At 42.3% G+C, this 26040-nt stretch overlaps 1 protein-coding gene across 2 annotated transcripts in view; it reads right to left on the reverse strand.

The window, feature by feature from the left end:
• KIF5B (kinesin family member 5B) overlaps window positions 1-26040 on the reverse strand; it is a 721610-nt gene that overhangs the window by 455642 nt on the left and 239928 nt on the right. For both annotated transcript variants that reach the window (XM_085631849.1, XM_085631850.1), the window contains exons 8-11: window positions 14370-14494; window positions 14060-14164; window positions 10348-10493; window positions 4289-4437 (exon numbers count right to left, since the gene is read on the reverse strand). In XM_085631849.1, the coding sequence (XP_085487975.1) occupies window positions 4289-4437; window positions 10348-10493; window positions 14060-14164; window positions 14370-14494 (525 nt within the window). The remainder of the gene's footprint in view (window positions 1-4288; window positions 4438-10347; window positions 10494-14059; window positions 14165-14369; window positions 14495-26040) is intronic.

A 26040-nucleotide genomic window follows, 5' to 3' on the forward strand; every position in this document is an offset into this window, starting at 1 on the left:
ACAGTTGTCCAGAAGGTGATCCTGAAAAGGAAGTCAGAGGTATGCTTCGACATCAAAACTGGTGACAGTCTATCAATCGTCTCACCAGCGATCAATGCCGACCTCATTGACTGTGTTCTCTCAAAGATACCATCACATGTGTTGGTCTCAATGAGGGTGTCTCCCCTGTCGACCAATGTTCCTTCGCTGTCAGCGTCATACATAAAGCTGAATCGCCCCTCAATGGCGAGCTTGTCGACCAGTTATCGTCAGGAGTGCTTGGAGTAGTGGTGATGGTGTCGGTGTGAGAAGTTGGCCTGGTATATGATGTTCACTAGTTAAAGTGACCACCTTGTACCATGCCAAGCAACCCTTATGGTGTGGTTGTAAGTCAACCTTTTCGGACTAGCTGCCCTAGTGGTAGCGTAGGCTAAGCAGTCTTTGAGGCTAAACTCGTGAAACGTGTTAAGCAAGCTGTTTTACCAAATGCAACCCCCTTTTATACCAATGAAAGGACACCACACAGATATATATTGAAAATATATATGTATTTATTTCTCAAAGTATCCCCTAGACTCTTTATGAGCACGGGAGCACAAATCGTCAAACAAGATTACAGTAGAATACACAGAAGTTGCACTTTATATGGATAGGCCCTGGTGGCCGCTCAAACCATATACTAAAATAGCGGTACAAGTACCACGAACAGAAAAGGGAAAAGGCCTAGGGCCTCTAGAATCGTTGGGCCTACAAGGAGCTAACTTCAGTTAGTGACCAGGAGGTCCACGGGTTGCGTGTGCAGAGCAAATAGTCACACGCGGGCTCCCATAGGTTTTCAATGGGTGCGTAAAAAGTACAAAGTTACTGCAAAAAGGATCTTCCGGATGGACTATGAACTCAAGATTGGAAACACAGACACTAGAGATGATACTCTACACTTGGGCACCGGAGTGCCAGCTTTACCTCACCCACAGGAAGCGGGTGCATAGGTGTCGAAGTGCGTCGGGTTTCTTCTATCTGTTCAATGGAGTCTGAAGACAAAGATGCTGCAGGCGGTCGGTCCGGAAGAGATGCGGTGGATCCCAGAGTGGATCAGAGTTGTAGAAGACCTGTAAGCAGAGGGGACAGTGTTCACAGTCACTAGCCAGTGACCAGCGTGGCACCAGGTGGGTACCAGGCGATGTCGGGTGCAAACAGGAAGAAAGGTGTAGCTTGTCTCTGCAGCCACGTGGTCCCTGAAGGTCGAGGACGTCCAGGAGTCGGTTCACGAGCTGTCCCACGCAGGCTCTCGCTGTCGGCGGTGTCGGCGACTTGATCGAAGTAAACAAGCCTTGGCAAAAGCAATTGTTGTGGAAAACGAAATAAGCTGATGGTTCTGACCAGCAAGGTCAGAGGGATGGCTCCTTTGGAGGGGAGCAAGGGCCAGTCTGGAGCAACCAGACCAGCGGTGTAGTTCTTGAAGTTCGTCGCCAAGATGGCCACTAGCCAGCGGGCCAGCAACCGGTTAGGCGTGTCGAGTGGCAAAATGCAGAAGGGCCCCACGCAGATCGTGGAGATGCTGGAGGGCTCACCTTTGGTGCAGATGCTGCTCGGGTGTTGGGCTTCTCAGATCCCAAAGTACAACTTGGAGGGAGCCTCGGTTGTTGCACTTGCAGCTTGTCGTGGTCTTTTCAAGATGGCTGGCTCCACGTGTCTCGGTGCCTCCACGGGTTCCTTCTTTTCAGGGACTGTGGATCGGGCGGTGAGAGGTCTGGAGGTCCAGGTCTTGTCAGTCTCTGGGCTCGGGCGGGAGGCGGCGGCAAAGCTGACGTTGATTCGCTGGATGGTGCTTGCGTTAGCAAGGTGGTCACTCCCTGACCACAGGGGAGATTGGCTTCAGTCCTCTGTGCGGCAGAGAGTCGAAGTTCCCTTCTTCTTCTTAGTTTCAAGTTGATTCCAGGATGTCTGAAGTCTTAGGACACAGCTCCTACCTTTAAGCGGATTCTAGGGGGCGGACTACCTGCTAGGTCCCTCCCTAAGGGTGGGACCAGGAAGGGGGGTGGTTACACCCCCAATCCTTTGTCCAGCTCGCCCCAGGCCCGGGACTGGTGTGCCCCAGGACCGGATTGAACTGGCATATGCACCGAGGCTCCTTGTGAGCCTCAGGCATGTCTGGTTTCTTTCAAGCCCTACCTGACCAATACACAAAATCCTGTCTGGGGTGGTGCACGCACCTCCCCTGGCAGGAAACCCTTTGTCCACACCTCCCAAGCTGGAAGGACTCCCAGAAACAGGAGGGCAGACTTGTGTCTGTGGTGGCAGCATCCATTTTGTGGAGCTGAGGCTATGTCTGATTTTACCCGGGTTTCAGGTACTGTACATCTCGTGTCCCTCTAGAAGGGTGGAATGCTAACCCCGTCGCCAGAATTGGCGAGGGGTTAGTATTCCAATTCGTATGACACCTTACTCGACATGTTTTGATAAAGCCAAACCAAAGATAGCATTTAACCGCGAGGTTCATAATGCACTTAAGAGTATATGGTATGACTATATCTGGAAACAGTAGAAGGAAGTGGTTCCGACCACTGCAGACAGGCTCAGCTCATGCCAGAGCACCATCTCACATGGAACCAAGCACTCTGCCTTCAGGATTGTTAAGGCCTGCCATAGGAGTGACTTATAGGTTAACATGTGTCCCATTTAAGGTTAGGTATAGGTATACTACACCTAAGTAAGAGGTGGTTACACCAACTTACCCAAGCTGAGTGATCAGCCAGTTGTGTCAAATTTGTTAGGCCAGGGGTGGCACAATACATGCTTCAGCCCCTGGTAGGCCTTAGATACACCAATGCCCTGGGTACCTAGTGTACACTGGTACAGGGGCTCACAGGGTGATCTAATTCCAATGGGTTATGCACCTAGGGTGCATGGAGTCCATTTTAGAGAGAGCAGACAGGCTGTCACCCTGAATGGCAGGATCTCAGGTCTACTAAGTCGAAAAACCAGTTAGACACTAGGCAAAAAATTTGGGGGTAACCATAGTCAGATATCCACCTTCCTACAGTCGGTGTTGCCTTTTCTGCCTGTATCTTCCCTTTCTCAAGTCCTTTCTGAGAGTAAGCAAGGATTTAGTAGAGAAAGTCCCTTCTCCTTCCCGCTTTTGCTGTTTCCTTTTCGCATGTTGGGCCCACAAGTCTTCCAAATGTCCTCTCAGACAAATCTTTCCTCTGTCCTTAAGAGGTCTTCCAGTTATTTAATATCTGAATTCTTAGTGATTTTGTGACAGTCTACTTCCCACATGAAGTACATTTCACAAAAAGTCAAGGCATAGCACCTGAAAACTCCTCACAGAAGTGCAAAGATGTATATAATGTTGAGTGAAGTGATGAAAAATAAGGAATTAAACCTCACAAAAATAGGGAGATAATCTCCCTGAAATGTTCAAGGATCTAGTTAGCACAAGCTGGAAAATAAAATCTGAGGCTCTGAGGCAAACAGCCAGGACGGTGCCTGATGGGATATGGAATTTGCTGGACCTTTAAAGGAACAGTGTCGGGCACCATTTTCCTCCATTTTTCTCTACTGATCCAGAAACCTCTGATCCAGAAACGTCTGCCATAGCTCTCCAGCACCAACATGGTGCACTGACTCAGACTCGACACGGGAAATAGAGTTGTGGTGACCTCACTAGAGCCATACAGCGCCAGCTGCAGCGTCCACCGTGGCACCCTAACATCAGTTCTGTCTTTTTCTGCTCCTTTCGAAAGGGTTCCAGAGCTCTCTTCAACTCTTGAGGTGAAGAGAGTTTGGTCTCTAAATGGTTTCTGGTGCAGTGCTAGGGATAAGTTCCCACCTAAGAAGTCACAGTTTAGGCTCTCCCGTAACAGTGATGGTCCGATATGTATCACTGATCCACACAAGAACTGTTTATGGTGCCTCGGTTCCAAGCATGACTCCTTGTCAAGTGTGATATGCCTCCATATGAACCCCAAAGCTATCAAAGAGCGGGAGGTCACATTTTTGCAGGTTCACGCAAGAGATGATCATAAGATCATAAACAGTCACGGTCAAAGTCTACAGCCAAAACAAGATCCAGGTGCTGCAACGCTGCCTTCGTCAGCTGTTCTAAATTGGCTTTTTCAGAGAGAAATTTAAAGCAGTATTATTTATTACTAGGGAGGTGAAAAAAATTGAATTTTTATAATGTATACCTTTAATAAAGATTTTAGACTCTCCCAAACTGGGGATGGGAGGGCCAGGATCCAAATCAAAAATGAGATTTTCTGCTTTCCTTAAAAAACAAAAATGAGGCATCACAAAAGTTCCTTACCATTTCGCCATCTATTGAGCTCATTTTCAAGCCACTGTATAGTACTCCGAAGGGTCTTGTTCCTCTCTTTCTCCTTTTCATATTTCTTCTTCCACTGCTCAGCAGTGAGCTCCACATTGACACACACAGTGTTTTTAATAGTTTTGGCTCTACAGAACAAAGTACATTAAATTACCAAAACACATTCCACCACAAAGGAAAAAGGGCACCATTTTCCTACCTAGCAGTTATTCAATAGTTTGCGAAAAGATAATTAAGAGGGAAACAGATTCTCAAAAGTCAATAGTCTATTGGATTACATAAACATAATATCACTAGCTTTCAGATGGAGGATTCATAAACAGATTTTGAAAATTATTTTAGATTGTCCAGTTTGTGTACTTGTCCATTTTCTCGATTACCCCCCTGACATCCTGAAAAGACCTTTTGGTCGCCCAATGTCCTGAGCAACTTTCAAGTTCAGGAGAGATATTACTTCATTCTGGCAAACAGCCGCAGCCGCTGCAGGTAAGAGCGGTGGGGCCAGGTGAGGGGGGATGTAATTATTTATTTAATTGTCCCTCCTGGTCTCTCGAAATACCCCCTCACCTGGCTCCACCGCCCCACCGCTCTTACCTGCAGCGGCTGCTGGCTAGATTAGTTGGGTGGCTTAGATCTCAACCAACAGAAGCAAACTCATTTAAACACACGAAATGGCGCAAAATTATTATGCTCATACAACACGCTGAATAATGGCAGGTTTTCCCCAACCTACTTTATCTATGATTGAATTCATTCACAGTTTTTGTACTCACCACAATGAGGTTTCTCGATTTGTGCACAGTGAAAGAATAGGTGTATTTGTCTGCTTTAAGTGCTTTCTGAATGCCAGACCCAAACTGCAAAATTTAATTGGTGGAATACCATTTTTTTATGGTGAGATTGGCTTTTGCAGCATGTTTATTTCTCTCATGGATTTAAATCTCTTCATTCTATTAAGATTCTCAATCAGAGTAAAACGATTCTAATTGTTTTACACACTCATCATTGGACATGTCTTTTTAAGCAATCTCTGAAATTCCTTCAACCTGTCTTTTTCCTTCAGAAGACTTAACTCTCTAAAACAAAACTCCAGATGAGGATTTATCGGTGTTTTTTAAAGTGGCATGTACACTCACTTTTTCTGTTTATAGCGAATGAATCAAAAATCCATATTGCCCCCTGCCAAACAACATCATTCAGTATAAATGTAGGAATCTCTTTATTGAATACTTTTCCGTTTACCTCTGCTAGACAACTATCATCTTTCTTAAAACCACAATGAGTAGAAACATGAAAGATTTTAATATTAGCTAATAAAGTTAATATTTCACTTGTCCGCTCCCAAGCACAAACACTCAAACGCATTATTCGGAAACTGGTGCCTACCACTCAAAATAGAAAATCTTCATATCCCTTAGTACACACTTCATTTACAAGCATACTGTGTATTATTTAATCAGTTCCTAACCCTATTTGGACACCTGACTTCTTCTTAAGGATGTTTCACTTACTTACTGCTCTAGTAATAGTGAAGGTAACAAAGGCTCAAAGAATGCTAAGCAGTTGATATAGGTTAATCCAACTGCATTTGTTTTTAAATACTCATGCAAAACTACATCCAATAAACATGCCTCATTCTCATAAAAAGATATGTTTTCATGAAAATTATTCATGAAAATATTTGGACTAATCTCTCACAGACGGCATCCATGTGCCATACTTGTATACAATGTACACAATCTACTCCCATCTTTAAAGCAGAAGTGCTAAAATCTCATTTACCTGGTCCCTACGCTTTCCTCCTTTCTACCGCTTTGTCACACACAAAAAATGTTGTAAGAGCAAGCACTGGTTCAGCTTCCACAATGATAGTGGTCAACAAAAAGCAGGGACACAGAGGACTATATTGACTTCGCATGGTCCTTGGACTGAGCCATTCCAGTCATAGGTGCTTGGCCCAGCTATGCAAATGGGAGACAGTGTTTACCAGGAGAAGTGTGGAAATGCTGAGGGGTAGGAACTTTGTGGATGTCGGACCTCAAAATTGTGGTTTGCATTGCATTCTGGGTAAGAAACATAGTGGGATCCACCTAAACCACACAACCCTGGACTTCCCTGGGTGTCTACATTTGAGAAATGTCCGGGGTTAGGAAGTGACGAGGACACATGCAGGTTATATCCACCCTGACTTTGCAAGGACGGTGATCTACCCAAACACATATGGGCCATCACTGATGTACATTATGCGCCAGGACGAATGATGTCCTTAACTGAAGCAGTGGGTAACCCTGATGGAGCTATCAGAGTGCTCTGAGCAGTGGAGCGAAGAGATCAGAGACATGGCAGGTTGTGACACCCCCCACCACCACCTCTCTTGAAAGGTCCCAATACCAAGAATTTGTTTAATGCCCACAGCCCACAAGAGACATGCGACAGGAAATTACTGCTGGCCATTTTGCTTTATAAGTAAAAGCTCTTTTGTGCGACTTCATTTTAATTTTATTTACCCATCTCTGAAGTTCTAGTGTAGACTTGGAAAGACCAGAACAGACAACTGCTATAATCCAGGAACATAATTTTAATGGAAAAGGTATTCCGCTGTTATGATGCAGCAGAGGGTGCCTTAACCAAACTAGAGTCAGATGGTAAAGATACTGTGCTTGTTACCAATGAGGATTTTCTAAGCTGAGTAGGTTTGAAGAACTGCCCATTATGACAGATGAAAGTGTTATGTGGCCAATGAAAATGTAGGGGGACATTCAAGGACCAGACAGTAGATTCTCAATCTTCACAACATTTAAACTTTTACTGTCTGAGTTGAACTGCTGGATTCACAGCTCAAATGTTTTCTCCAGGTTGAGACCAGAGAAACAATCCCCATAACAGGCTATTAAAACCATGGAAATGAATAGCAACTGTCACACCAGTTTCAAGGGGCTTTGCTGGCTGAATTAAAACAATTTATATGGAGTTCACAATAGTATGGCATTCTGGTATCTTGCAAGTAAGTCACACATTTTTCTATCGTCTTCAGAATTAGGTGCCTTAAGAGACCTCTATGCAAGATAAGCAATTAACAAGCAGAAAGCAAATTAATACAATTAAGCAAGCAATTTAAGTACCACACGTGTCAGTTATTAAGAACTGTCCATCTGATGTGGTCATAAACAGTATATGTCATGCACACAGTAGGGGGGAAAAGGTCTTTAAAAAGGAAAGTAGCAAAACATTTTTAGCAGACAAAAATACAGACTATAAGCACTATAACAAAGAAAATAAACTGTGTGACTATTTGTATTTAAAAACAAAAAGAAAGATTGAAAGTAGATTTAAATTCACACTTTATGCTTCTTCTAGAAAGAAAAGGTAATGTAGCAGGTCCCAACACGAAATGAGTTAGCTATGTGTAGGGTAAGCATGCAGAAGGTTACTGACAGCTTATATTCACAAAAGACTGCCTATCATCTGTATGCAAATGACACACAGCTCAATCTAAAGCCTGAGAATAAGTCTACCAGATTTTGTAAATAGCTCTCTTTCTTTCACAGATTCACTGCTGAATGCAGAAAAAACCTGTATGTGCCTGAAAGGTGAAAAACTGAAATCCTGTTGAAGATCTTCTCAATACTGGCCCTTTTCCTTAATCGTGGCTTGTTGAGTTGGGCACTTCTCTAGCCACTGTGAATAAAGCATGCAATCTGACAGTGATCTTGGATACTCTGGGATCAATCCCCGAGATGAATGCATTCTACCATTTATGTTGCTAAAAGGAGCTTGTGTGCTCTCAGAACAATATTTTCCTCACGGTGGTCATATCCCACTTGTAGTACTGTGGCAGTCTATTAAACCAGCCTCTCCAGCATCTAGCTATCAAATTTCCATAGTCCAAAGCTATGCAACCTACTTGTTGTTTGGTCTGAAATGACTCAAGCATCTCACACCGAAAGTCTTCCACTGGCTCCCTGTAAAAAAGAGTTACACTTTTTGCATTGTAAACAAAGCACTCCGTGGTTGTTTTTTCAACCAATTTGCTAGTCTGACTATCCTTTTTCTCCCAATCAGAACATTCAGGTCTGACAACCTGTGTCTTTTGTCTAATCAACCTATTGGATACAAGAAATTTGGAGGATTTTCCTTCCACCAAAATTCTCTACATCATAACCCAAAAACAAGGAGATGCTACTTTAGAGTGAATAATAAACCTTACAAAAATTCCAAATAAAATAATTATCCTACAAGACAGATTTATGTTCCTGCATGACTTAAGGTGGACTCCAAGATGTCACAAAAAGGAAAGGAGTGCTGCGGCAGTACGTGCAACTAAAGTTGTGTATAAAACGTCACAGACACATTAAGCTCTATGTTAAATGTCTATGCTTAGATCTCCTAAAAAGATTACGGTTGGTTTAATGGAACGTGACTAAGCCATAGGGTGATGGCTACTTGAAATACATTCTGGCCTTTTCTTCCAGACTCTAAACCTGTTCTCAATGGAATCATTTGATGTACAAATGGAAAAGCTTGCAGCTGGAGGTTATTAGTGCAAAGCCTAGGGCAGTGTGTAAGAGCTACTGAGCAATCAGTCTGGAGTAGAATCTGCTTCTACAGTCACCAAACGTTGCTGTACGGAAAAGTGCTATTTTTAGACTACTGCGCATAGGCAAAACCAGCAGAGGGTTTAGAAGGATGTAGGATTTAATATATGGACCTAGATATGCTCCAAACAAGGATTAAGTGTGGGGACGTAGCCAGGCATATCCCTAGTAGAACAGCTAGGGAATATCAACAAGAGTTTATTATGCCGGGAACCGTTCTTCAAAATATGTCCTGCTTTAACCCAAATCATTTTTGTGTTTACTTGGACAATTTTCAGAGGGCTTCTACTGCCCTTTTACCCCTGCCCTTACTATGCTACCAAGTATTATGACCTGCTTGGTCTGTTGCCTTTTTGTTTGCCATTCAAACTACCCTTAAGTTTACAGTCTTGGTCGCGCACTGCTTATACAAAAATGATTTGACTGTTACTCGTGTGTTGTCAGCACAAAGGCCCAATCCAAAAATGTTTTACAGAATCATCCAAAGATGACAGATTTGAGGGGACAGGAAAGTATTGCTTTGATGGTTTTGGAGCATGAGCGTCTCAAGAACTCTCCACCAGTGCCCTGAAATTCCTCCAAGGATGGAATCTCAGCAGTCTTTCCCATTACTTGAAAGGACAGATAAAAAGGATAGTAATTGAAGTCATGCAAAGGCGGTCAAACAAATCATGACTTCAAAATATAATCATGTCTTCAACCTCACTAACCGATAAAAGACCGATAAACAAAATACTAGCGAAGAAACTCCAGCTTAAAGGTTTTTATTAAAACAATGTTTTCTTTAATAAAAATAGCAAACAGTCAATTCAACAAAATTTTATGGGTTACTACTCAATTGTAATATTTACCCGAGGCTTGCACAGGGAATAATGTAAAAACCTAATTCTGTTGCGGATTCAAATTAGTTAGCAGTCTCGTATGTAGGATTATGATGATTTAACAATATTTAATATTTAAAATATTTGCAAACTGCAAGTTTTAAAGTAATAAAAACTAAAGAATAGCAAGAAGTGCATCTTCAAACCTGAATTTCGCCTAAATCGATGTTTAAGATTCTAAAAAAAATAAGATGAATCATGTTGTACTTCAATCTAGCCACTGAATAAACCACTGAATATGCTGCACTAGGCCAACATTCAGCTAGCAGTACATAAATGTTGTATAAATGACAAGCTCCACTATGTTAAACCTTTTAAAAAGTCTTTGCAAGAAATTAACTCTCTCATATCAAAAAAGAAGGCAGTATCAAAATCTGGTATCATACAAAAATGTGCAATTTTTTCCACAGCAGAAAAACTGTGAAGCATGTACGTTGCCGAAAACAATACTTTGCTGCAAGTTATCATATACCGAAACATGAAAAAATAATACAAATACAATGGTAGGTTTAACCAATGCCTCCACAAAATCCAAGGATCTGAAGAAAAAGTCACTACTAACCTTTGTCCAAACAACAGAGTGGACTTTGTTTCAGACTCGTTGTATGATGATGGTGAGCAACAAATAACAATTGTGGTTCTACAATTGCCCCCTAACGAATCCTGAAGAATCCTCGTCATTTTACTGTCACGGTATGGAATATAAGTCTGCAAAAAATAAAATCTTATATTTGTAGGTTTCACATGTGGCCTTTTGTTAACACATTTAGGTACAGGTACACAACACTTATCAGATCTGACACATTACCACGGGGCATTTCACACTGTAGTCTGCGAAGGAAACGCTTGAATGGTATAAAGTCATTACAGAGAATGCACTACATTACTAGCCCCACAAAACTATGAATCACAATCTTGGAGTCTGAACCTCTAATGTACCTTTTTATAGGATGACAAATTTTGCAGAACCGTGGAATAGAATGATCTCCAGGAAGTCGCTCTTTAAATTTCAAGAAAAAAATTCCATAATAGAATCTGTTTTGTAAGCACAAAAAGCAATAATTTTTACTCTAAAAAAAGAAAAAAGTCCAGATTGAAAAGAAAAGTTTCCTTTATCAATTTATTTGCTTGGTTGGTCCACTTACCATTATAAATTAGGGACCCAGAAATGTTTAAGTAGCGCTTTACATTTACAGCAAGTGCAATTAAACTTAGTTTCAAGCTGGAAGTTTTAACCTATAAGAGTTGCACTGGGTCTTTCAACAAAGGAAATAAAGTGCATGGAAAAAAGACTGGTAGTTTATTTCCCCATTTATTTTGATATATTTGTGCTTTTTCAGCAAAGATTTATAGCATCTAGTGAATATGAAATATCCAATGCTTCTGTAACAGTCCTTGTACAGGACTTTAAAGAATTTTGCTGTTAAGTATTTTTGGCGAAGAAGCAGTACTGGGCAAACAAAAAACGAGTACTGCGTCTTGAACTGCAGCCACACAAATTACGTTCTATGGGGACTTTTTGTCAACAATCAAGAGTGGAGATTTTCGAAGAAACAATGCATGTTACATACCTTTATTAATGCTCGATACAATTGCAACATAATCTAAGCAAGTGATTCACAGACTTACTAGTAAAGGAAGGAGCGGAATAATATTACATAATTAAACAAATAATTGTTGTAATCCAAAAGATTTAGCCCGAAAAGTATCTCTTCTTCTTTTCTTTTTTTATTATTTAATTTCTTTTCTCTTTCTCTTTTTTAAGAATCCTTTTACCATATGCAGTATTCCAATTTCCCGTGACTTCCACAGCCGGTATGATAACCCTGCTCAGACGGAGGTTCATACCGGCTGTGGAAGTCACAGGAAATACGGCAAAGAAAGATGAATTAATTGCATTTGGGAGGACATATTGGGACGAAAATTCTTTAGAAGTTATATAAACGGAGGATTTCAGAAGGATTGACCTAATGGGATGATTGATTTGGGAGAGGTGATCGAATGGGAAATTAGATGACACTATTCTATTGAAGAAGAAAGGTTGTAATACCGGAGAAGATTCATATTTAATGAATTTTGGTATCCTCCGTGAATCGAATATGCAAAGTGACGTTTGAAAATTGTAGGATCCCTGATGATGTCCTAAATAGGACGAAACGCGTTGGCTGTGTTTATTTAGTGATACTTGTTCAACGGATGATATTTGTTTGAATTTATGTAACATTTTCTATGTTTAAATCTATGTAATAATTTCAAGAAAGTGACTGAGCATAAAGTTTTAATTTTCTATGTTTGAATTTATGTAACAATATCAAGAAAGTGATTGAGTTTAAATCAATGTATTAGCATGTTGGAATACTGCATATGGTAAAAGGATTCTTAAAAAAGAGAAAGAAAAATTAAATAATAAAAACTTTTTTTTTTTAAATAGGCAATACTTTTCGGGCTAAATCTTTTGGATTACAACAATTATTTGTTTAATTACGTAATATTATTCCGCTCCTTCCTTTACTAGTGTTTTATGTTTTGTGTAGCTTCAACGATGGGCTACTAGAAGTAGAGTGGAAGTTTACTAATTGAAGGTGTACATTAATAATTGCACATAATTTACTCATTGGTGCACACAGAGGTGTAACCCTCATCGTTGTATTTATTGGACTTGATTCACAGACTTGTTGTCAAAAATGACAAAGATTAGATCTAAAACTATGCATTGGTACCCACCCACCACCCTTCCAAATCGAGGTCATTTCTGCCCTCTCTCGCCTAAAACCATTAAAATCCCGGGCAACCGATGTTTTTTTAGCACTTGTTTATAAAATGTTTTGCCACATCCTTGAGCAGATTCTGACAAGACTAACTCCTTCGCTGATACTGGGACACTTCCCCGTATTACGCTGGAAGCCTCGATCGCAGTCATTCACAAACCAGGGGAGGGCACGCACTGCTGCAGCGCCTAATGCCCGTATCGCTCATTAATATAGATGCGAAGCTCTATACGCCTCAACCCCTTCATGCTGACCACGATAAACCCAGATCAATGTGGTTCATCCCCTATCAACAGTGCGGAGAAAATACTATGAGAATTTTGCACCTGGTTGACAAGGTCAAACGCTCTCGCCGGGAGGTGATGCTCATAGCAGTATGCACTACGAAAACATTTGATGAGAGTTCACTGGCCATACTTGGAAGCTACTCTAGCCCACTTCGGCCTCTGCATTCGGTACAGCAGACAGGTTCTTAGCTACTATAGCAATCCTACGGTACCAATCCGGGTCAACTGGCAATTATTGGTCTCCTTTCCCATACGCAGAGGGACACGCCAGATTTGCTTGCTGCATTCCCTCCTGGCCTTTCTAGATGAACTTGACTGGTTTGGAAAAATGGTGGGCTTTTGCATTAACCTACAGAAATCTCAGGTCTTCAACCTTTCAGTGCCACCTTTTCTGCAGGAACAGCTGGCCGCCAGTTACCTTCTGTTATGGGCAATGTCATTGGTCTCTTATCTAGGGTTCCATATTGCTTCCACGCTCCGGGATACAGACTGTCCACTACAACACCCTGCTCCGCCAGATCAAGACCGGCCTAGCCCATTGAAGGCACTACCACCTCTTATGTCTCGGACGTATAGCTGACCTCAAATTGACAATTCTTTCAGAAGCCCTTTTTTTGTTTCAAGTCCTTCGAGTGACGCCACCTGCAAGACTGCTCAAATCCATGCAGGTGGAGATAAAACGCTTTGTATTGGAAAACAAATGTCCAGTTACCCCTAGGGGTGGCAGTGCTGCGCTTTACAAATGCAGTTTGATTGATTGATGTATGTGCTGTGATTTGATAACTGCCCTGCAGGAGAGTGAGGTCTGGGGTCTCTAACCTTCTACACTACCACCAGGCGGCACAGCTCCGCTTATTGGTGGAACGGAACCGCCCTGAGCCTGAGAAACAGTGCTTTATGGACTGAGCTGTGTAGTGGGAGCACCCGTGTAAGATACCCTGGCTACATCGGAAACACAGAGAGACTACACTTCACCAATCACCAGGGCTAATCTTGCGGTTTGGGATAGCGTAGCCACCCGATGAGGACTAACATCCTACCACTCACAATCATGAGTAATCTGGATTTTGCCCCGGGTCTCCACCCCACAGCCTGTCTGTAGGTCCATCTGATAGTACTTTGACACAGATGGTCCAATTCCCTTCCAGGACTTGAAATCCACGTATGAACGTTTTTCATTTTCTCAATAAAGAACAATATTTTTTTTTTAAGTACTTACGCTTCCCTCCGCCAAAGCAGAAATAACATTTCCTAGAGAAGATAAGGACTTGTTGATGTTCTTTGCTTCATCCAACACAGCACCTTCAGCTCCAGTTTTACTGACCTACATCCAAAACAAAAAAACTATTAAAATAATCTATACGGAGGGATGATTTTTTTTCTAGAACAATCACACAAATCAACACATGAATAAGCACAATGCACACACTTCAAAAGAAATCTTCAAGAACACATTTACAGTCAGCTGCATAATTAGCATCTGAGTATGCGAAAATATGAATAATAATGCAAGACTAACAAGATCTTACCTTTTCACTGCCTGCTAAATCCACCAAGTAAAGTTTCCCACTCAACTTCTGTTCAGTTTGCGTGTTTTCTTGTTTTACGTTTATAAGAAATATGCTGTGACTTCGAGAGCTGTGTTCATTCATGTCTTTAAGAGAAATAAGAACAGGGCACATGAGAAGACAGCAACTTTCTTGTATGGTCTCAAATATCATTCCTTATCACCAACTTTTTATTCTGGGATAGGACTACATCTGACCCTGGTTGGGGACTAATTTAAGGCCTTGCTCAATAAAAGGAGATCATAATACTATCAAGAGTGGTAGACAAGTATAATCATTGCCAAGATTCACAACTTAAACACTGTAGGTGAGCAGTGCTCCTACAGTTGTATTTATTGAAGTGGCTTCCAACTGTTAGGGTATGAGGAAGTTAGTGGTGAATGGGTAAATTACTAGTTTACTTTAGGTGGTAGGAGTTCAAAATTTGTAAAAAAGTATGGTACAGTAAATAACATTGATCAATATCAATGTACAACCAGTTCTACAACCTCAGATAACAATAATGCTTATTTACGGGTAGATTTAAAAAAAACACTTCAAATATGATGCATGCGTAAACCTATAAGAACTGGCCCGGGGCCCAATACACAACCTCAAATACTTTTTTGAACAGGGTCATAGAACTAGAATGCACTAAACCTTTATGTGGCCCTATGGCCAATATTATTCTAAGGGGATACATCTAAGTCCAGATTTTCGCTAGCAAGGGATACTATTTGGTAGGAGAGATAAAGGCTGCAGTTCATCTGACAGTGTGCTTTGCAGTATTCCGGGTCTGGACAACAAGATGGAACCACCACTCAAAAAACACAAGGGTCTCATCTAGTGTACTCAATTTATATACTTCACGGTTGTTAGAAAAACCCCTCCCACACCGGAAGGGTGGTGGTGTTCTCCCAGACATACACTGTGGTAGCTTGGCTCGAGTGGTCAGGGATCAGGCACCGTGCTAACCATACGTCATACCCACACAATAACCATGCGTGCATCCGTTCCAAAAACGACACTACACCTTAAAAATTATACTGAAAATATATCTCTTTATCTTCTTTTCTCTTAGTTGCTGATTAAATAAATAATAATACAATCACAGTACACAAGGCTTTTCCTGTGGAAGGGTACATCAAATAAATACTATCTTAACGATTCAATAAATAAGGTAGTTCATAAATAATCAAGGCATAAATATAAGTGCATTACATGAAAGGCAATTAAATATTATAAGGCAATAAATACTGCGAGACAATAAATACTGTGCGACAATAAATACTGTGAGGCCATAAATAGAATGAATACAATAAATACAGTGCTCTCAATAAATAATAAAAGCCAACAGTGACACTTGAAAATCAGTTCACATTACTGAGGCACTATGGGATGATTTGACCCAATCCCAGCTTGTAGAGTTTTGGATGACCTGAGGGATGTACTACTTGGCTTGGTCAAGGCTGAGGCCTAAACTGAGGTAGATCAAGGGGGGATCTAGAGATCTGGCTCTCCCACACTACACAACCCCTCTGTATTAGTCTCAGCTCTGCCCTGGCACTATCAAGCTGGTTCCAGCACCTCTCTAGCCTCTAGGATGGTCTCTTAGGGCTTCACAGGGCCTTAGGTGCCCTCTATTCCACTTACTGCCCTTTTTATGAAGTTCCGACGCCGCTGGAGTCGTGTCGACGCCGTGAGGCGGTTCCGGTTCGATGTCGGCGGCCTCGGCGCAATGTCAGTTCTTGACGACGTCGGTAGGCGGTTCCGGTTCGATGTCGGCGGCCTCGGCTCGATGTCGACCTCCGGTTCGATGACGTCGGGCAGTCTTGGCTCGATGTCGACTTCGGGCGGCTCCGGTTCGATGACGTCGGGCGACCTCGGCTCGATGTCGACTTCCGGCGGCTCCGGAGTGCGATCTCCACTCCCGACCTCCGGTGCTCCTTTCCTCGGGTTCCAGCGACTCCGGAGTGCGACCTCCACTCCCGACCTCCGGCACGATTCTCTTCAGGTTCCGGCGACTCCGGAGTGCGATCTCCACTCCCGACCTCCGGCACGCTTCAACTCGGTCTCCGGCGACTCCGGAGGGCGGACTTCACTCCCCCATCGACGCCGCACACTCGACCTCGGGTGACTTCCTCCTCGACCTCTGGTACTCTCCACGACCTCCGTCGGCGCCCTCTCTCGACCTCTGGCGGCTCCGGGTACGACGTCTGCTTTCCAGTCAGCGCCGCTTCTCCACCTCGGGCTCCAGGTCTCCAGGCTTCTCGACGTCGGACTTCAAGAAGTTACCAGTAACCAGGTCAGGAACTTGCTGTTCTTTACTTTTAAGGCCAGTTCCTGCTGTCCAGGTCCTTAAGATGGTTTTTCTTGCTTTCTCCCACACAGGGCTCCAGGCTGGGCTCAGTCAGTAGGGACTAGTATCAAGGGTGGGTTTCTGGACCCCACTCCAGGCACAAGTTTCCACCCCTTCTGCCTCACTCCTTCCTCCTTCAGTTCTGTGCTCCTCTCTCTTCACCAGTCAGGTGCCAACTGCCAGCTCCAACTGTCAACTCTGGCTTAGCTTCCCAACATTCCAAACCGCCTCCAACTGTCACAGGGTTCCAGAAGGTTCTAGTAGGTTCCAGTGATGTCACAGGTGACAATGGGTGGCCACCATTTTGTGTTTCAGGCCCTCAGACAGAAGTTCCAGGGGTAGATAAAATGGCTCCCTGAATCTGCATCAATACTAAAAAGTCTGGTGGTTCCCAAAAAGGAAAAAATACTAACAGGGTTTGAGGCAAAAGTGGGACAAAATAAATAATGATGAGGAGGGACCACCCAAAGGGCTGACAGGTCTAACAACGGTTGCTTCTGAATTCTGTTGTGGAAGTCAATCATGTCTAGGGCGAGGTCACCTGTGTGACCAGAAAGGGCTCAGATTAACACTGAGCAAATGATTAAAAAACAAAACTGGTTTTATTTGGTCTTTCAATTGTGCACTTTGTACTTGGTCAGCATACCCAATACAAAGTCCAAGATGGTGATTAACTTCAGAGGCAGACATCTTGAAAATTATCATTCACAGCCAAACGTTTCTGGTAGTGAAGGAACCCACAGGGGTATCAAAGTGGACCTGCTGAATAGAGAGGATTCACTAATTCCTGCTAAGAACTGGACTTTTTGGTTAGGCTCACCTTAAATTAAAGCAATGATATTGACATAATTGTAATAGCCAGATAAATTGTTTGATACGTAGCAGAATGGACTAGACCACTCAAAATGGGTATGAAAGTGGAAAACGTATGGGTCCTTCTGGGAACTGGAAAAGGGTGACACATGCAACAGCATCTTGAGGCACATCTGGCTTAGCAGCTCAGTCAGATGAAGTTGAAGCCCAACAACCCAGGAGAGGCTGCTCTTAGGATCACAACATCTGCTGGCAAGGTAGGAACTGGCAATCTCATGGATCTTGTAGCAGGTAAGATCTCGGTCTTTCCACAAGTCAATGTAGCAAAGTATCACACAGAAATAACAACTTTGGCTATGTCTGGAGGGACAGCAGCAACACAGCAGAGGTTCAGCTCGCCGCTGCATATGTAATGTATACTAGTGCACAAAATAACCTGGAAGCCCAGAGTACAGCTTTCAGGCTCAAGGGGAAAATACTCATCTCACTTCGATGGCCAAGGAGTCGAGCCAAAGCCAGCCAAAGTGCTGGCTTTATATATATATTTTTTTTTTACTTAAATCATTTTATTGCTTTGAAGTTTAATACATACTTATAGACTGCAGCATATCATGTGTCATTACCATAGTATTAAACTTCAACAAACGTAGGGTGCATTGTTACCAACAAAACTTTACAATATTTCATCTCAGAGTATAAAGATGGAGAGGTTGTTAAATAACTGACAATAGGCCCACAAAGGTATTCCAATTTTGTCATGCTTTTTGAGGAACTCTCTAGCCTTGTAAACCTGCTCTTCTGCATTGGTCGAGTAGTTCATTCCATAGATTGTAGGGGAGTCCAATAAGATATCAGATTTGGGCAGAGTAGCCCTTGATAGGGAGGAATGCCCATATTGTATGAACTTAAGAGCCTGTAACCATCTGACATTTTAAATATTTGTGATTAGGTTTCCACCCATTCTCTGAAGCCTTTCTCAGATATTGTACTCTCTCTGAAAATATTTAAAGTGCATCAAACTGTCAGAATGAGATTGCCAATGTACAAGAGGCCACTTGAGCTCATCTCCATTCACCATACCCCAGCCAGCTCTTAATAGGCTTGGAGTTCCTTTAGGATATCAAGTATGTGAATTTAATGAAAATACCATTTCTTTCAATCTGCTCAATAGTTTGGATTCAAGAAAATTATCCACCAGAATTAGCCCTAACTTATCTATAGTGTGTAGCATTTGCAAAAAATTGGGATCTGCGAAGAAGGAATTCTTGTGATATTTTTTTAAAGGATTTGAAATAATCTGGCTTCCATACATCCCCCAACTTTGATATCCCCATCAGATCCCACAAAAGTAATCCTTCTAGATCAGTGGTTCCCAATCTGTGGTCCGGGGAACCCTAGGGGTCCGCGAACCCTACCACTTGGGGTTCGCAACTACTTAGGAAAATTAAATAATATTAACAGATTAATAAAGTGCATATAAATAAAGAAGATAAATGTACAAATGAAAAATATAAAAAGTTTTGTAAATGTGAAGGAATTTGAAATTGGAGGCTTAAATTTAACTTAGTATCTTCAGATTGATTTGTGGGAGCAGTACAGGTACATCAAACATAATATAGTATGGTTCTGGTGAACTTGGAGGCTCAGGTGAGTGAACAGAAGAATTGCGTGACGTCGCAATAGTCCGGGATGAACTCCGGATAGAATGAGAGGATTCTCTATGACTTCTGGAGCGAGATCGGCGTCTTGATGAGCGATGTGACGTCGATGGAGAATGCCTCAACGTCGACCGGCTCTGTGTCACCATCACTGGTGAGTCCCTTGATCGTGATCTTCTCCTCGATGTCGATCTCACCTTCGACGTTGTATGATGTGAAGTCAAACCCTTGGGACATACAGATAGCACCTTCGACGTTGAGCGTGTAGGAGACCTCAATGAAGAATGGATGGACGGAGAAATCCTTCTCGACGTCGCTTCCTGGTGCCTGTTCGATCCCTCTCGCGATGCTGACCATCTGCTCGTCGCCGACTGAGATCACCGTCACGACGTCAAACGACGTCTGGTGTATTTCACATTGGGTCTCGACGACGAATGTTTCTTCGACGATGGCGAAGATCTGGCCTTTGACGTCGAACGTCGCTTGGACGACGACGGAGATGAGGATTGCCTTGCCTCTGGTGACGAGGCCTGTCTCGACGTCGACCGTCGCCTGGTTGACGTCGACAGAGACGCCTGCTTCGAAGCCGATCGCTGGTGAACCTGCGACGGCGAAACACGTCTCGACGTCGAACACCGCCCCGCCGGCGACGACTGAGAACCATGCCTCGACGGGCGAGCACCCACCAACGGAGATCTACTCCTCAACGCCGATCGTCGTCGACAGCGGAGGATTCGACATACCGGTTGTCTTCGTCGACGTCCGGTGTTCTCTCGACGGTGAGCCCGACGTCGATGGTCTTCTTGTTGACGTTTTCGTTGCCGATGAAGGAATTTGCGGCGCCGAGCCCGGCGCAGATGGAGAGCAGATTGGAACCTTACTTGTAGATTAAGTAGTGGCTCTCTCTTTCCTCTTCTTCATCGGAGACCTGCCGCTTGAAGGAGATTTCTTCTACGCAGCCAGTCCATAGAGGCGAATCCTCTCTGTCCTTAATGCTGACAGTTCTTAACATTATGATCAGCAGGAAGGCAGAGAATACAGACAGGGTGGGAGTCTGTTTTAGCCTTCTTCTTGCCACAGGCAGGGCAAGGGTAAAAAAGAGGGCATTTTGAAGTGAAAAATAATGCTCAACTCTCTTAAAAATAGCAGAGATATACTTCAAACACCAAAAGACGTCGAAGTAAAGAACTTTAGACAAAAAAAGAGAAATATTTTCTGACAGAAATCAGGAAAACAATTAGAGCTGAAGTAACCAGGGTCCTGTGACAGAAGGAGCCGGAAAGAACAACTGACCTGTCACCCCTGAGGCATGATGGGAAGCGAGGGGTCATGGCTGCCTTAAAGGCACAGTGCCAGTTTATCTGTGTGTTAGCTTTTCAGCTTTCTACAGTAAGGTTTTTATGCAACTGACAATGTTTTCTCATTCCCCCTTGTAAGATGGTGTTTTCTGCTGTTTTATTAAAGCAGTTTTTCAAACGTTCATTTTCTCCCTGCTTTTATTGGAATGTATTTATATACAGGGGAATTTTTTACAACATCGTTCAGCATTGCTATGGAAGGCTGATATATATATATATATCAACCACGATGTCCCTGCACAGACCTCGGCGAACAGAGACACCACGAATCCCAGAAATAAGGCAAGGATGGTATTTATTTAAAGAGTTGCAAAAATCTGACGCGTTTCGGGCGGTTGCCCTTGCTCACAGATCATCAGTACATAGTCCGCCATTTTTTTAAAATATGCTTTGTGTGCACCACGTGGGATAATAAACATGAAAAAAATACTATCTGCACAAATATATTGTTGACACTATGGTTCAGTCTTTTTTCTTTATGAATGAAAAGTATATCGTAAATTCATTATGCTGGAGTCTGACAATGAAAGGCACGTAAATATCGGCAAAGAAACTAACATTAACAATTAATAAGCATAAATGCAATATCTTTTTTCTAAGCTACTGGTTTCTGAACAAACAATACGGAAGCCATTCATTAGTCCTTTTCAATTGTAAAACTGGTCTATACGTCAGTGCATAACAATACAAAAGAGAGGACAAATGTGCAAATCTAATGCAAATTCATGTGCAAATATTGCAAATAAATATGTGCAAAATGAGGCATATATCTATTACAATGTGTGTAAATTACGCTATCTGTGTGCAAATATCGCTATGATCCCTAATCTGAATCAAATAAACTTTTTGTAAACAATTTACAAAAAAAGTATGTGCAAATAACGCAAACAATGAATTGGTCTTTCAACAATACCCAATATGGTCTCTTGGAACATTAAGTATTGAATAGGCAGCATAAATGCTTCTGAATTCTTTTTTTGCACCCAAATTGAAAAATCTTATTTTAAATATTGACCCCAACATAGGAAATATTAAATATAGAATGACCAAACCATATTCTATGTAAACATGTATAAATCACCTTAAAATACAATTAACGTGAGTTTAATAAAAAATCCCAAAAGTGTGAAACTAATATCTATTGTATAAATACTCAATTGAAAAATAAGATAAAAAACAACGATGTTGCAGGGAAGCAGCTGGAATAATTAATGCAGCAATTATTCTCTCATATAGGATTTATAGATAAATGTCATGTTATAAAAAATGATATAAATCCTCTATGGTATTTAACCCCTTGGGAACCTTACTGTCCACTTCTAAAATCATTCTTGACTCCAGCTTTCTTAACATCTTGTCCCTGTCTCCTCCTCTATGTGGTCTCGGAATTGCTGCTATTACAAAATACCTGAGACACTGCAAGTCATTATTGTGGACTGCCTTAAATTGTCTTGCAACAGGGTATGAGCGGTCGTTATTTACGATTGCTCGAAGATGCTGGAGAATTCTGACATGCCCCTGCAGCTTGGTACTACCAACATATTTCAAGCCACAGGTGCATGTCAGAACATAAACTGCATATTCTGTTTTACAGTTGTAAGTTCCCTTGATTTTAATCATATCTGGAAAAAAGGGGGTGGCATATTGCGTAGTATTTGTTCCAAACTTACAGACCCTGCAGCTGGAACATTTGACAAACCCCGGCCGGGGCTGCAACCACATGGAGTCTTTGCTCAATTCTGGAAAGCTTTTAGTAATTTGAGCTCTCATCGAGGGTCCTTTCCTATAGGTGATAGTTGGAGCTTTGGGGAGTCTGGGGGCTAAGACCCCATCAGTCAAGAGTATAGGCCAGCTTTGTGTAATGATAGACCTAATTTTCCTTTCTTGGCGATTATACGTTGTAACAAATCTAGGAATACCATCCGTACCCTTAACCGCTAGGTATGTAGCATGTACAGTTGTTAGATCATTATCTAGTAACGCCTCTCTGGGTTTGGCTCTCATTTTATTCACTGCCTGTTTAAGAATGGCATCTTTGTAACCTCTTAGTTTAAATCTTTCTAGGGCCTGTATGGTACAATGTGCTAAGTCCTCTTCCGTGCTGCAGATGCGTTTGAGCCTTAATAGCTCACCATACGGTATGTTATTGATGACATGTCTGGGGTGCGCACTGCTGGCATGTAAGATAGAATTCCCAGCAGTGCTTTTTCTGTGAAGAGTAGTTGCTATTTGTCCTTCACGTATATAAATATTGCCATCTAAGAAATCTACTCGTTGTCTATTTATGTTAGACGTGAATTTTAAATTTTCATGATTGATATTAATGTTCTCGACAAATTCAATTGCACTTTGCTCATCCTCCTTCCATATAATAAAAACGTCATCAATGTAACGCATCCATGTAAGAACGTGATCAGTAAAAGCAGAACGGTGTGTGTGCTTGAGGACCTGCTCCTCCCACCAGCCCATGTGAAGACACGCGTAGATGGGAGAAAAGCAGGCCCCCATCGCAACACCCCTCTTTTGTAGGTACAAATCTTTGCCAAATAGGAAATAATTATTGTCAAGACACCAAGACACTAATTCCATCATCATTTTGTTGTGACCATAACATTGTATTGGCCTGCTACTTAAAAAATACTCCAATGCCTTTAATCCAGTATGATGTTCAATACTGGTATAAAGAGATTCGATATCCAAAGTAATGAATATCAAATCTGCAGTCCAAGATATGGTCTTGATCTTTTTTTAAAAGACCCCAGTGTCTTTAATATATGTTGGCAAACTCGTAACTAAATCCTGTAGAAAATAATCAATGTATTGCGTAACATGTTCTGCAACTACTTGTATGGCCGATATAATGGGCCGCCCAGGGACAGGTGATATCTTCTTGTGCACTTTAGGAATTAGATACAACCTAAGTAACACAGGATTTTCTACATGTAGGAACTGGAATTCTTCCACAGAAATCATTCCTTCTCTTTTCCATTTGTAAATAATTTTTTTGAGAGTGTCTTTGGCTGCATTATATTCCCTATATTTAGTTTTTACATAACACAAGGGATCATTGAGCTGTTTGTGTGCCTCTGCAATATATTCCTCCTGAGGCCAAATAACAATGTTAACCCCCTTATCAGATGTAGTAACAATGATATGATGGTCGTTGCTCAATCGTTTGATTAATGCAGCATATTCTTTTTCTTGTTCACTTTTGTATCGTCTTCTGTGTTTGATTTTATAGTGCAATTTTTTTAGATCTTCCACTATCACTTCATGGAAAGTGTCAATTGCGTCCCTTGGCATGTTGGGCATAAAAGTGGACTTTGGCTTGAAAGGGCTGGTGTTAGCTCCTGTTTGTATGATGGTAGCCGCACTGAGTTCTTGTTGCGTTGATGAGGCCCCCCTAGATTCATCAATGTCATGTTGGAGTTGATGCATATTAAGAAATAATCTTGCATCTGCTGCTGCCAAATCAGTGTTGGACTGTTTGCTCAAATTCGTTCCTTGAGAGCTTCTTTAGTACTGAAAAACTTTTGTAATTTCAGTTAGCGAATATAACAAAAGACATCTACACGTGTTCGTGTGTAATCAAAGTCACTGACGGGACAAAGACAAACCGAGACTGAGGAGCTGTTTTTCAGCCTAGGAAAGAGTAATAGTTGAAAGATTTACTATAGTGTTGTCTTTTATTGATTTTTGCGCCAATATTGCCTTTTTGTTCTTTTGTAAGTGTTTCCACTTTTTGCGGCGTTCTCTCCGTCTTTTGTTGATTCTTGTTCTTTTTTCTTTTGATTGCGTGGCTTGAATGTTTGCAATCGGTCGTACACTAAAAAATCAATTTCCACACCTCGGTCCAATGTTACTAGGCTGCTGGCACTGCCCTCATCTGATGACATAGTGCTGACCAAAGAATCACTATCACTGTTTGCAGGGGCAAATTGAATATTAGCACTTGCCATTGCCTCTTTTTGTGGGGACAAGGGGGTTATTTGTTGATTTAATTTAGATTTTTTGATATTGTCAAATTTGCGCACAAAAGTATATATATATAGCTACATATGTTTCCACATATATGTTGTATGTTTCCGGGGTCCCGCACATGGGCAGGAATATTCATGTGCTTATGACTATTGATGAGGATCCCCTGGAAGAGAATACCTTACTTTCTTTTGTGGGAGCGTGGTCGAGCAGTCAGGCTTATCAGGAGGGTAGTGTTCAGCATTTGTTGTACACACTCAGGCAAGAAATGTCACACACTCAAAGACTGAATTAAGACCAATTGTTTGCTTACAATGTTATTTTGTTGTTTTAGTTCTAGAACCATGATATACTTAGTAGCAGGTAAGTTAAACTCTTCATACAGTGTTACTTTTCACAATGCATTGAACACTGCCTTTGTTGGAACATGCAGATTACTTTTAAGGGTAAGAAAACGATTTGTAAACTGTTCAAAAATGCTTGCAATTACTTTTAAATTACTTTTCTAGTTTGGCATGAATCACAATCCGAACACAATTTAAGCAACACAGGCCTTTGATACACATGTTAACTTTTGTGAAGGCACTAAGTTACTCTTTGTTGCAGTACAGGACAGTTCAACAATTTTCAGAGAAACCCCACTATTCAGTCCTATCTAGAAAACAAAGTGTTAAGTTTACAGGTGTGTAAAACGGTTTTAGGATTGGAGTTCTGAGGGGTAGAACCAAGGTTCAGGTTGACACTCAAGGGGCACCACCAGCGGCACTAGGGAGGCCGGGTGCAGAGTGCCAATGTTAGCCAATAGGGCAACTCGGTTGGGGACTGCTCATGGGCAGGCTGCTCGGTCTCAAGAGCCAAGCTCCTAGTGTTAAGAATAGGGCAAAAGTGGTTGCACGTTTGCACTAAATCCACACCACCAGCGGTGCAAAGGTGGTTGCAGGTTTGCACTAAATCCACACCACCAGCGGTGCAGGGGTGGCCAGGTGCAGGGTGCTCAGGAGGTCTGGGGAGCCCAATGCTTCTCAACGGAGGATGTCGGTCGCGATAAAGGACTGCATGCTGGAGCCAGAAGGCTGGATGAAGGCAACCAACGACTGGAGGATGGAGATGAGGAGTAGCTGGACACAGTCGGTCAGGCGACTCAGGAGCTGCGGGTTTAGGGTGTCCTTTCGTGTCTGGTTCTCACCGGTTCCTAACACGGTTGGGGTGACCCTTCAGGATGAGGCTGCAGGCGTCTAGGTGGAGGTCGTCCAACACTGGACTACAGATCAGGATCGCCAGAAGGCCCTCGCTGGGGCTTTAGGCCACTCAAACTCAGGCCTTGGGCATCAGATGGAGAGTGGTGAGGAATCGCAGTTCAGGCTGGATCAGGAGGCCTGACCTGGGTTGGTGTTGGACTAATCCGGTGTCCATGGGAGATCAGAGTTCTTTAGGAAGGCAGGGCAGGTCCCCAGGGTTTTTGGAGGATGCTGGCTGCAGGACACTCC

Source organism: Triturus cristatus, chromosome 10 (assembly GCF_964204655.1).
Source record: "Triturus cristatus chromosome 10, aTriCri1.1, whole genome shotgun sequence".
NCBI lineage: Eukaryota > Metazoa > Chordata > Amphibia > Caudata > Salamandridae > Triturus > Triturus cristatus.